A 13,971-nucleotide genomic window follows, 5' to 3' on the forward strand; every position below is an offset into this window, starting at 1 on the left:
GAAGATTTTGCCGTAGCCGAGCTCGAAAAGAGAGAACGAGGAGGAGGAGCCGCCGGACTAAGAGTCTCTCCAAACTCTTGTAGCAACAATGAGGCTAAGACCTTATAATTCGAGAGTCCCTCATTTGCAGGAGGTTCGTCATCAGACAAATCGTCCAAACCTCGATCAGACGAAGGAGAAAGCTCTCGTTTGGAGGGAGAGTCCTTCCAAGACCTCCTACGATCTGAAGGAGAGGAGCTTCTATTTGGAGAAGAGTCATAAATTCCAGGAATGAGTCTCCGACTCCTGCCTCCTGGCTCTTGACTCTTGCCTCCTGACTCCTGCCTCCTGGCTCCTGACTCCTGCCTCCTGACTCCGCACTCCGGACTCCTGCCTCCTGACTCCTGACTCCTGACTCCTGCCTCTTGCCTCCTGGCTCTTGCCTCCTGGCTCCTGCCTCCTGCCTGGATGACTCCACACTCCTGGCTCTTGGCTCTTGCCTCCTGGTTGACTCCTCACTCCTGGCTCTTGGCTCCTGCCTCCTGGGTGACTCCTCACTCCTGGCCGGTGCCAGACGTCTGATCGGTTCATCCACGTTCGTACAGGAAGCCTCACCTCGAGTAGGAGCATCGATCCTGGCGGCAGATACCTCCATACGTCTGGAGGATCTCTTGATAGGAAAGGAAGAGTCTTTCCTTCTAGGAGGCTCCTTTGAAAGGACTCCTACAAAAGACGAAATCTGTTCTTGCATAGCCATCATGAACCTCTTCGTAACCTCTTCTTTATCCTCTTCGGGAGGAGGGGAAGGAGGAGGGGAGGAGTCCATAGCCTCCACCTCCTGACTCCTTCTCACTCTGGTTGAAAGAATGGCTCTTCTTGCCTTCTTAACTCCCGAAGGAGACTCCTCAGGGAAGTTTTCTGGGCTCGAGTCAATCGTCGGAGCCTTCCAACTCCTCTTGAGTGGTCGAGAGCGATCTGAATCCCTCCAATCACGTCTCGGAGATGAAGATCCCGACGAATAAAAACACTCACACAGGACGCTTTTGCAATAGCGATCCTTGGCAGTCTGGGGTGTCACAGAAACCGCCGAAGGGACACCTGATCGGTGGGGATTCTCCACAACCTCCTTTCGGTTTTCGACATTCCTTCTCCTCTGGGCATGTGAGCTTGGAAGAGGTCTAGACCTAGGAGCGTTGCGGAGCCGACCAGATGCCCCCTCCACTACCACGGGTGGGGGGACACTCATATCACTGTCCACTGAAAATCACTAGCCTTACCTTGCAGGGCAGCCATTTTGTTTTCCATCAACTTGAAGGCTGCTTTTAGATCCGCAAGTTCTTTCGCTGAATCTACAGGTTCTGCAATAGAGAAGGGGCTGCAATGGAAGGAGAGAAGTAGCAATACTTACCCTTGGGGAAAGATCCCAAGCTAGGAATTAGTTCATTAGATCTCGAACTACTTAAACTTCTATAAGAAGCCTTCCTCACTCTTTCTCTCTCTAACTTTTTCAAATAATTAGTTAGATTCTTCCATTCATTCTCACTCAAATTCTCACATTCCTTGCAAGTATTAGTGAAAGAACATTCATACTCCCTGCAACCCTTGCATACAGTGTGAGGGTCTACCGAAGCTTTCGGCAACCTCACCTTACAGCCTACATTCACACAACGTCTCACAACCATTCCAGACTCAGACATTTTTAAAGAAAAATCCAAAATCAAGTCCACAAAACAGTCCACAAAAGCGTATGCCAATCCAACAATCCAGATACGTCACCAAAAGTCGGTCAAGAAGATCAATTGCCGGTGAAAAAAGAAAAACCAATCGAGAGGAACCAACAACAATGTTGATGGCCCGGGCGACAGAAGAATTCTGATTAGAAAACGGGAATGGTTCTCAGTCCTGCCACCCAGGGCAGGGCGGTAGATCACCTGACCTACCGGTAGCGTGTGCCGCAAAATTTGAAATTCTGTTGGAGACGACGGAGTCTATAGCTAAGTATATATCTGGCAGGGAAGTTGAATGTATAAAAACACTAATTAGTGAATATTTATCGACAGTAAAGGCTACGAATTGCCAAATTTTTTCTGAATAATTTATAGATAGGCTCAACAGAAAAAATCTGCAAATAGATTAAGTCGGCGAATCTTGAGAATGCCAATACAGGGGTTGACTGTAAATGTATGCTCAGGAGCGAGGGGGTGTCCGGCACCAGCAGACGTTCAGGCATGTGCGGCCATTCAGGGGCAAATGGGTGCCAACAGGTGATCGTCTGCTGAAGAGCGGTATGGCACCAGCGGGTGCCTAGTCACCAACAATTGGTCTGGAGCCAACCGAGGCTCACTCACTGATTCACATACTGGCATTATCGAATGCTTATGCCTGAAAGAAGACTTTGTCATTAGCACTTGGCCTTCGTCTGAAATGTTCATTCGAAAAACTTTCTGGGCTGTCCCAAAAATGCATGAAGGAACGACCTCTTTCACTCTCTTACATGGCACCTGAGGGGTGTGGGACACACGTGTAGCTGACCTTGTCAACAGTCTAGACTTGTCTATCTTGTGACACTGGCGCCTCTCTTCAGAACTTGAATCCTCTGAACTAGAAGAGCGGTGGTTTGGTTCCTGGAATACGCCTCCCCACTGGCTATCTGTGGGGCCAACTACCTGGGGGCAGACCCCACTGCCATCCCTTGGGCTTCTGGTACAGTGGTCCCCCTGTAGTCGCAGGGGATGCGTACCAGAACCCCAGCCCCACCCCCACGAATGTTTAGAATCTGCAAATAGTTGGAACCCCTACAAAAATGCTGAAAACTGCCTATTTTGGTAGGTAAAACTCAAGAAAAACCCACCGAAAATTTTTATACCTGGTTTTTTAAGTTTTACCACAAAAAGTGCAATTTATGATGAAATAGATTTTAAAAAACCAGGAATTTCTGGATATTTCTCATAGAGAAATACTGCGAAGCCAAATTTCTCGCAAATAATGGGTAGATATGGTCCAAAGAGAAATCCGCGAATCTGCGAATCCAGAGAACGCAAATACGGGGGACCCACTGTATAGCTTTTCCCTGTTGTGGGGGAGTATGGTAAGAGAATCAGCGGGCCTAGTAGCCAGCTCCTCCAGTAACACTTCACTTCCACTTACAACACTTATTTTGAATAAAAGCTCTCAAAGGACCCACAATATGAGTACCGTCACTTTTCTCTCTCTTTTCTTCTCTAACTTACAAGCAGTCCCTGATAATCTATGGGAGTTCCGTTCCAATGGCTTGGTGATATGCAAAAATCGCTGATCCCCAAAAATTGGCGATTGTCAGCGCTAACTTGACTTTGGCACCATTAACTGGTTAATGACACCTCTGTTTGGTATGTATCGGAGCAAATACACTATCATTGGTGTCAATAACCGGAAATCAGTGAATTTTGGTGCCGCTGATTTTCGACGCTGGACAAGCATCATAAAACCGGATCGCCGATAACCAGGTACTACCTGTATTCAGATGAGAATTGAAAACTTTTCTTAAGTCCCCAATCCTTACACTCATTAGAAGACAAACTAACTGAACATACTTGACCCCTGCAAAACATAAACTAAGTGTACGAATCATACTTCACTAAAGTTAGTCTAGAAGTAATACAGCGAATACTTGTTGAACTTGTGTCAGGTATACTGCAGGACAACACGTCGAAAAGCAAATTCTTGGTCACGAATCGTCACAATCAGGCAAAAAGTCATTATTAGTAATCGATTCTAAAATGATATTGTTAAACTACAATAAAGTTTTGTACATACTTACCTGGCAGATATATACTTAGCTATAGTCTCCGACGTTCCGACAGAATTTCAAATCTCGCGGCACACGCGACAGGTAGGTCAGGTGGTCTACCTTACCTGCCGCTGGGTGGCGGGTGTATGAACCAAACTATCTCTCCAGCCAGATTTTTTTCTTTCACCTGTCTCCTGAGGGGAGGCTGGGTGGGCCATTAGACGTATATATCTGCCAGGTAAGTATGTACAAAACTTTATTGTAGTTTAACAATATCATTTTTGTACATGAACTTCCCTGCCAGATATATACTTAGCTGATTGGCACCCTTGGTGGAGGGTAAGAGACAGCTAAAGTAATAAGGAGAGATAAGAAACAACTGATGTTGTAGGATATAAATAACCTTGGTTCTTACCTGTTCAGGCAGAAGACTTCATTGATACTGTCTCTGAGTCTGCGTTGCCTGGATAGCTACAGCTAGGACGTGACCTGATGCTGAAAGACTCTCGGATCTACCACTGGGATATATGATCCCTTTGTGTGGTAGAATCCAAGTCGGATCTGTTAAAGGGAGTTCGTCCCTATCTTAACAGGTCCTAACCACTACTACTGCAAGGAGCCACACTCATCAGACCACCTAACCAAACTACTAAAGATTAGTATTACGACCTAAAGAGATGCCTTCATGCATCCTCTTTTAAGGCAACCAACAAACAACAAATACAAGGGGAAAAAATTTATACTAACTAAACAGGGATGAGTTCCAGCTCCCTGCCCCAGCACTGAATCCGCAGATACGTACGGGCCCAAAGGCGAAGCATTTTTCGTAAGTGATTCTCACCATCACGTAAAGTTTAGGTGGTGGTTCGCGAACAACGACTGACATCTCCAATTGTTGTCTCCATCAGATTTCGCACGGACTATTCTTGTTTGAAAGCAAGAGAAGTTGCTATGGCTCTTACTTCGTGTGCTTTCACTTTAAGAAGCTTAAGATGTTCTTCTCTGCAGGATCCGTGTGCTTCTTTGATGAGGCTTCTCAAGAAGAAGGACAATGCGTTCTTCGACAATGGACGAGTAGGCTCTTTTACTGAACACCACAGGACCTACTCGGTTGGCTTTCAGTTGCTCTTTTCTTCTAAGGTAGTATTTCACCATTCTCACTGGGCAAAGAGTTCTCTCGGGTTCTTCTCCTACCAAAGAAGATAACCCACGAATCTCGAAGTTCTTGGGCCATGGACTTGATGGGTTCTCATTCTTTGCAAGAAAACCAGGAAGGAAAGAGCAAATGAGAGAGTCCTCCTTAAAACCCAAATTACCATCAATCGCCTGAAGCTCACTCACTCTTCTGGCGGAAGCTAGAGCCATCAAAAACAGAGTCTTCTTGGTAAGGTCTCTGAATGAGGCTGAATTAGGGGGTTCAAACCTAGAGGACCCAAGGAATTGAAGAACTACATCCAAATTCCAGCTAGGTGTCTTAGGAGACTGCATTTTCGTTGTATCAAAAGACCTAATAAGGTCCTGTAGGTCCTTATCTTCCGATAAGTTGAGGCCCCTGTGCCTGAAGACATTAGCCAACATACTACGATAGCCTGCAATTTGATTCACAGAGGTACTGGAAGAGGAAACGTTATTCCTCTTGCACCATCTTCTGAAGACATCCCACTTCGACTGGTACACTCGTAAGGTGGAAGACCTCCTCGCTCTAGCGATTGCCTTGGCAGCTGCTGACGAAAAGCCTTTCGCTCTGACCAGTTTTCTGGAAGCCAGTCAGACTGAGAGCGGGGAGGTTTTTGTGGTACCTGTCGAAGTGGGGCTGTACGTGAGGGTAGATCGCTCCTTAGAGGAAGCGATCTTGGAAAATCCACTAGCCATTCCAGCACCTCTGTGAACCAATCTTGTGCTGGCCAAAGGGAGCTATCAAGTCATCCTCGCGGAATCTGACTCTGAACTGCGAACGTTTTCAAAGTCAACCCCCAGAATCTTGAAGGGGGGAAACGCGTATACATCGAGTCCTTTCCAATCGAGTAGGAGAGCGTCTATCCCTATTGCTCCTGGATCCGAGATGGGCGAGCAATACAGATCCAGTCTTTTGTTCTTTGAAGTTGCAAACAGGTCTAAGAGAGGCCTGCCCCACAACTTCCAAAGGCTCTGGCAAACATCTTGGTGCAGAGTCCACTCTGTGGGAAGGACCTGATCTTTCCTGCTGAGGAGATCTGCCCTTACATTCCTTTCTCCCTGTATGAATCTGGTGAGAAGTTTTATCCCCCTTTCTTCTGTCCACAGAAGAAGATCTCTTGCTGTTTCGTACAGAGAGAAGGAATGCGTCCCCCCCTGTTTCCTGATGTATGCCAGAGCCGTGGTGTTGTCCAAGTTTATTTGCACAACTGCTCCTGTCACATCTGACTCGAACTCCTTCAGAGCAAGCCACCCGGCTATTAGTTCTTTCCTGTTGATGTGCCAGGAAGACTGGTCCCCCACCCAGGTTCCTGACACCTCCTTGGTTCCCAGAGTCGCCCCCCAACCTGTTTCCGACGCATCGGAGAACAACACCAGGCTGGGGGTTCTGGTGGGACTGAAGAGGCAGTCCCTGCGAGAAACTTGTTGGGATCCGCCCACCATGCTAACTCCTTCTTGATTTGATGAGAAATTGACAGGGAGAACTTCAAATCCTGAGAAGGACGACTCCAATTCCGATGAAGAAAGAATTGGAGCGGTTTCAGGTGCAACCTTCCTAGGGAAACAAATTGCTCCAGTGAGGAGAGCGTCCCCAGCAGACTCATCCACTCCCTCACTGTGCATACTTCTTTCCCTAAGAAGGTTGCTACTTTTTCGAGTCCCCGGGCTATCCTTTCCTGTGACGGAAGAGCCCGAAAACTCAGAGAGTTCATCTGGATCCCCAGATAAACGCACTCTTGAGCGGGAATCAGACTTGACTTCTGCAGATTGACCAGAAGTCCTAAGGAATAAGTCAAATCCAGGGTTTTCTTCAAGTCCTTCAGACAACGATCTCTGGAATTGGCCCTTATAAGCCAATCGTCGAGATAGAGCGAAATCCTCACCCCTTCTAGGTGAAGCCATTGTGCACATTCCTCATGATGGCCGTAAAGACTTGGGGGGCCGTGGAGAGGCCAAAACACAGGGCCCTGAATTGGAAGATTCTTCCCCCCATCATGAATCTTAGAAACTTCCTCGAGGAAGGATGGATTGGTACGTGGAAGTAAGCGTCCTGTAAGTCCAAGGACACCATCCAGTCCCCTGGACGGAGTGCTGCTAACACCGAGGCAGTGGTCCCCATCGTGAACTTCTTTTAGACGAAGAAGTTCAGGGCGCTTACGTCCAACACCGGTCTCCATCCCGATGGATTTTCGGAACTAGGAACAGGCGGTTGTAAAAGCCTGCCGAAAGATGATCTGCCACTAGTTCGATCGCCTCCTTTTCCAGCATCTGATCTACCGCTAGTCCGAGGGCTTGATTCATGATGGGGTCCCTGTATCTGGCCGTCAACTCCCTCGGGGTATTCGTCAAGGGAGGCCTCGAAGAGATTGATTGATACTATATTAATCTAGCATCGTGACAACTATGTCATTGATGCCGAACTATATATAAAAAGACCCTATAAATTTTAAGCCTCGAAGAGAACGGGATGAGATAGCCCTTCCTCAAAATTGACAGGGTCCAGGCATCTGCGTCTTTCTGGGCCCAGACTTCTGCAAACTGTAAAAGCCTGGCGTCTACAGTTGTCTGAAGGACTTGAGTCTTACTTGGGAGGTTTGATTGACTTCGTAAAAGTCCTCCCTCTTCTATTGGTTTCCGACCTCTGAACGAAGAGGATCTAGAGGTAGAAGCCCCTCGAAAAAGGGTTCCTGAGAGGTCGGCTTAGCTTTCTTCGTCTTAGTCTGGAAGGTAGGGCGCGGCTTCCTTGCAGACTGCGCTAGAAGGTCCTGCGTAGCTTTGGCAGAGAGAGCCTTCGAAATGTCTTGAACCAGGTGTTTAGGAAACAGCTGCGTAGAGAGAGGGGCAAAAAGCAAAGACGATCTCTGAGCATGTGAGACAGACTTTGTTAAAAATGAGCAAAATACTGATCTTTTCTTCAAGACCCCTGCTCCAAACAGTGAAGCTATTTCGCTGGCCCCATCCCTCACCGATTTATCCATACAGGATAAGACACAATTCAAATCCTCCGGAGAAAACGTGTCCGGTCCTTGAGTTTTCTTGGCTAGGACTCCGAGGGACCAATCGAGAAAGTTGAAAACTTCCAAGACTCTAAAAATGGCTTTTAGAATGTGATCTATTTCATTCATTGCCCACGTATTTTGGCCGAATTCAAAGCTGATCTTCTAGTGGCGTCTACTAGTGCCAAAAAATCTGTGTCAGCTGAAGACGGAAGGCCCAGTCCCAAGGGTTCTCCTGTCTCATACCAAAATCCTGTCCGTCCTGAAAGCTTCGACGGAGGGAAGGCAAACATAGTTTTCCCCGCTTCTTCTTTAGTACGCATCCATGAACCGAAACTCTTGAGCGCTTTCTTCATAGAAAGAGTCGGTTTCATTCTCACACACGAAGATCCTTTCGTTGCTTTCGCTGTGGAGAACAACGAGTGTGGAGAAGGAGGAGCAGTAGGGCTCAAAGACTCTCCAAACTCCTGAAGGAGAAGCTCTGTGAGCTTCTTGTACGAAGAAACTGCTGCCGATGTATTAGTTTCTTCCTCAGAGGCTTCCTGGTCTTCTTGAAGAGGAGAACGAGGATGAGGAGAACGAGGATGAGGATCCTTATGAGAATCCTTAGATGATTTCCTAGCTGGGGTACAGTGCGATGAAGGAGACAAACGTCTTGAATGAGGAGAAGATACAGGAGAACGACGAGTCGTAATAGAAGGACGCTTATCCGAAAATTCTTGTCTAAACTCGCATTCCTTCCTAAACGAAGACAAACTCTTAACAGCAAAAGAGGAAGGACTCCCTTCCCTAGAAAGACCACGTCTATCCCTAGGGAAACTACGAGAGGGAGAGCGCCTACTAAAATCCTGGCGCCGACCGTGAGGAGAGCTGCTACTAGGCGCCGAGCGCCTATCTGTCACAGGGCGCTTAGGGGAATCCTGGCGCCTACCAAGCGGCGAAACGTTGCTAAAAATAGGGCGCCTATCAGGAGCAGGGCGCTTGAGAGGCTCTTGATGCCTACTTAGCGGAGAGCGGCTGTTATGCTCCGAGCGCTTAAACGGAACGGGGCGTTCGACGAGATCTTGGTCCTTACCAAGGGGAGAACGTCTGTAAGGCTCCGAGCGCCTAACAGAAGCAGGGCGCTTGAGGCGTTCTTGACTTCTAGCAAGAGGAGACCGATCAGGAGTAGGGAGTCTCGAGAACGAAGAGCGCCTACTAAAAGAAGGACAAGCGTTACCAGGCGCAGGGCTCCTACTAGACTCTTGATGTCTTACAAGGGGAGGAGCGAACTCCATGCGATGAGCGCCTATCAGTCACGTTATCCGACGCCCGACGACCGTAGTCGGAAGGAGAAGCGCGCCTACTTTCAGAAGGGCATTCCCTAGGTTCTCTGAGAAGGCGAGGAGAAGAAAGACAAGACGGAGACGACGAAATAAGTCTTCTATGACCTGAGCGACTCTCTCTTCTTGCACGAACTCTAGAAGAAGGAGAAACAGAAGGGGCTGAGCGTCTACCCGAGGCAGGAATCCGATCTGGGGAAATATCTTCACAGTCCAAGGAGCGCCTATCCGACGAATGGCGTCTCGACACCTCCGAGCGGGAGTGGTGTTCCTCTCGTGAAATCCTACGATGTGTAGAAGTATCCTCAAAAGAAGGAGATCGCCGATTACAAGGAGAGCGCTCTTCCGACGAAAAGCGCCTCGATCTCTTGATAGGGAGAGACAAATCCTTCCTTCTACGCGATCTCGATGCCAAGGAGTCCGCCAAGGCTGTGATCTGAGCTTGTAGGCCCGCTAGCACTCGGGAAGGAGAGTCCCCAGGATCTTCTTCCGAAGCAAGCTCAGCGTGAGGAGCGGGAGAAGGAGGGCGATCACAGGATCTCCTAGGCTTCTTTGCTTGCAAGGAAGCTACATCAGAAAAGTCTTCTGGGCTGGACGCTAACGTACTGAAGGGAGCCTCCGCAGCCCTCTTCAACGGGCGTGACACCTCCTTAGAGCTCCAACCACGCTTCGGCGAAGGAGAAGAGGACGACGAAAAACACTGACGAAGAATATTCTTCTTCTTACGATCCAAGGCAGCCTGGGAGCGAACTTCAGGATCTGCCGAGGGGACGCCTGACCGGTGGGGGCTCTCCCTAGCCCTCCTGCGGCTTTCGACTTTCCTCCTCCACTGGAACTGGGAGTCTGGAAGAGGTCTAGGCCTGGAGGCACTAAGGAGCCGGTCAGACGCACCCTCCACATCACTGGGTACACTGCACTTATCATCACTGACACTCTTACCTTGATCAGTACGAAGATTCTTGTCTTCCTTAGAACACAAGGAAGCTTTTGAGGCCGCCGCCTCCGAAGACGAATCTACGGCTTCGGTGCGGGGAGCAGGAGCTGAGACCTGGGAGGAACGTTCTAAAACGACATTAATGTTAGTTTCATTCTCACTCATTCTCAACCTGCTCGAACTCCTTGAAGAAGCTTTGCGTACCCTATCCCTTTCAAGTTTCCTAATATAAGAAGAAAGAGCCTTATATTCATCTTCGTTCAAAACCTCACACTCTTGACACGGGTTACTAAACGAACATTCATTCCCCCCTACATTTAACACAGATAGTGTGAGGGTCAACCGCAGCTTTCGGTAACCTCACCTTACATCCATCAGTCAAACATACTCTAAACAAAACTGGAGTTTTGGAAACAGAATCAAAATCAGACATTCTACAGGAAAATCCAGCGCAAAGTCAATAACGGTCCACAATCAGCGTATGCCAAGCCAAAATAGAGCGAATACGTCACCAAAATGTCCAAATCAATCTCCAGGCAAGCGAGAAATGAAGAATATATCGGAATGAAACGACAACAGTTGTTATCGCTTCAGCGACAGAAAAAAATCTGGCTGGAGAGATAGTTTGGTTCATACACCTGCCACCCAGCGGCGGGTAAGGTAGACCACCTGACCTACCTGTCGCGTGTGCCGCGAGATTTGAAATTCTGTCGGAACGTCGGAGACTATAGCTAAGTATATATCTGGCAGGGAAGTTCATGTACAAAATATCTAAATAGCCAAATGGCTACCGAAACAAATTACTTCACCAATTTTGAGATAGACAATCAACCAAAATCAATGAAGATATAATTTCAAAAGCTTCACTGCTCACAACTGCTGTCATCGTCTAAGCTGGCAGAAAAAAATTGGTTTTCTCTGCTCAGTTCCTCTTTTTCCCAAAAGTGGGCGGGGCTAGTTACCTACACACACACACACACACAAAACACTCCCACAAATTTCAAATTTTTTTAGCTGCCGATACTAGAAACTTTTAGCTATATAATTACTTGGTAAGTTACATATATACAGGTACTCCCCATTTAACGATGTACGTACTTGTTTTACGACAACTCGGAGTTACGACAGCAAGATGAAGAGAAAAGAAACCATAAAATGAAAAAAAAAATATTGCCAAATAGTGGTCAGGAGAAAGGCTTTCAGTGCCAATAATCTAGCCTAGCATAGGTTTTGAAAACCTTGAAATCTATAGCTAAAAAAATTAATAAGGCTTTAATATACTTTGTAGAGAAAAGCTATAACCTTGAAACTCTTAAAACTGGCATTCTTTGGTCCGGGAACTCCTGTGGTTAGCTTGATTCAGCCGCCATTAGTTAGGTTCGTGGACAACAGGGTGACGCCACGTATTGTTTACAAGTTCAAGACAGCAAAAATGTGTGAAGTCAAATATGTTTTTTATATTAACAGGAAAATATATATTTTTAAATACGTATTCCACTAGAGAAGTCTCTACCAAGTCAAACCTTTTATAATCAAAACAATGAGACATTTGGCATGCACGAATTGAATTCTTACTATTTGTATGCTGCTTGAAAGACATATGTAATACAGTTTGATCATTTCTTTTATATAATCGTGTATTTACATAAGTATTCGATATGTCACCCACGAGATCAGATGATACTAGAGGTAAGAAGTGCAATCGTAAATCTTCATCTATGATAATTAATTGCTTAGCGTTCACTTCCTCAATTGATGGCAGTGTGCTCTGTTTACTTTTTGACGGCGACATTCAAATGCACTGTGATAACTGAAATTCAATCTCTATTTTTTTCATCTCACTACCCCCTACAATCAAAATAAATGATGAAGAAACTAATAGCAGTAATTATGAAATACCAAAATTAGGATATGATAGTCACCAATAATAATGCGCAGATTCTGAGAAAAGTTTAGTACTGTACTGACTTATTAGTAGGCTAACTTGGAAATGTAGGCTAAATGTGTTTAATAAAGTACATTACGTATTTTAAAGAAAATATACACAATGAAGCTATAAAATGATGAAGTGAAAATACAAGAACAATAACGATAAAAGCTTTGTCAGAACGTAGCCAAGTAGTAGGCTACGTCGGAAACTAGTTCTGCGCATAATACATGCAGTCCTCGGTCATCAGGGGACTCGGTTAATGGCAATCTGGTCTAGCACCATAAAATTGGTGATTTATGGTGTCATAATGTGCCGATTTCCGGTTATCGGTGCCATAGGGGGGCCAATAATAGAGTTACGGCGCCATAACATATACCTAACCGAGGTGCCACTAACCAATTATCAGAACAATAAATCGCTGAGTTTCAGTTAATGGCAGTTTTCGCTTATCAGCACCCAGCCGAGAACAGAACTCCCACTGATAACCAGAGACTGCCTGTATACGTATGACTGAAAATGAATGCTATTAGTTGAAATAAAGAGAATAACACACTTAACAACGAATTCCCTTAACCAAGCGGTCGCTGGAACAGTACCCAGCCATTAAACGAGGAGTACCTGTAAAATTTTAAATCACATACAAGGTCAAGAGTTTTGAATTTATCATACATACGTCCAATCCATTTCCTCCACAGCCTTGGCAATCTCTGGCAAAACGCCCATTTCTGGAAAAGGAAAATTAGAGCATCAATTCAGGTATTAGTAAATGACTGAGTTACATCACAGCAATAGGTTAGTGCATTAACATTTACTGCTCAGCAGTCTACATAGTTTTTCCTTCTTAGGTTCATATGCTTAGTGGATAAAACATTTCATGGAACACAGTAATATCATAAAGAGAGGTATGCATAAGTATAAATGTACTTTATGTGAAATTTCAAAAACTTTACACTGTATATAGAACAGATTTCTACAGTATACTACTACATATAACATTTGCCTTAAAAATATATAGTGGTAACTTGACCTACGAGTGAATTAATGTAAGAGTTTTCCGAGGTACGAGTCGTCACTTGGTCGATTTTTTGCTTTGTTACACGAGCAAAAAATTGAGGTACAAGCTCGAGATGATGCTGCTGCTTAAATGGTGTAGTGACAAAAATTAAGATAAGCAAAGAAGTAAATATGCATCTTTTCAATGAATCTTTTAAAAAGTTATACATTACTTCACTGTATCGAATATTAATGTACAGTGTTCCCCCCCGTATTCGCGTTCTCCGGATTCGCGGACTCACACATTAGCGGATTTTTCTTTGGAATCTATCTAGAAATTATTCGCGGACGGACTCGCCCATTCGCGGAATTTTCCGACAAAAATAATCACTAATTAGTGTATTTTGATGTTTATTTTCATGACTAAATACATTTTTATGATACAAAAATGATTTACTAATTTTCAACTATTAATTTTTTGATTAATACTGTATTAGTAAGTTTAATAAGTTAAATGATATCATAATAAACATAATAATTCTCTCTCTCTCTCTCTCTACTACAAAGATATATGTTTTTTTGTATGATAAATAAATGATTTATTATTTTCAAATATTAATATTAATTTATACAGCAATAATATCAATTCATTAAAGAAAATACCATAGTGAAATAGTAAGATTTTAGCCTATAAATTTAAAAAATTATGGAAGAACGAAGGAAATCCCAGTCAGATTCTTTCTCTAACTCAAGGTACTAAAACTCAGATATACGTATCAAGTTAAGTGACCGGAGGGGGAAGGAGCTGATTTGTGGCTGCCATCACGTGGGCATGAAATTTCCACACCCCCCCCCCTCTCTCTCTCTCTCTC

The 13,971-nt window shown here is 45.2% G+C and overlaps 1 protein-coding gene across 1 annotated transcript in view; it reads right to left on the reverse strand.

Annotated features, from left to right (window-relative positions):
* The window catches only part of LOC135212921 (ATP-dependent RNA helicase Ddx1-like), a 407,348-nt gene that overhangs the window by 317,760 nt on the left and 75,617 nt on the right, over window positions 1-13,971 (reverse strand). Inside the window, exon 2 of the mRNA XM_064246662.1 lies at window positions 12,780-12,831. Within this exon, the coding sequence (XP_064102732.1) occupies window positions 12,780-12,831 (52 nt within the window). The remainder of the gene's footprint in view (window positions 1-12,779; window positions 12,832-13,971) is intronic.

This window comes from Macrobrachium nipponense, chromosome 42, assembly GCF_015104395.2.
Source record: "Macrobrachium nipponense isolate FS-2020 chromosome 42, ASM1510439v2, whole genome shotgun sequence".
NCBI lineage: Eukaryota > Metazoa > Arthropoda > Malacostraca > Decapoda > Palaemonidae > Macrobrachium > Macrobrachium nipponense.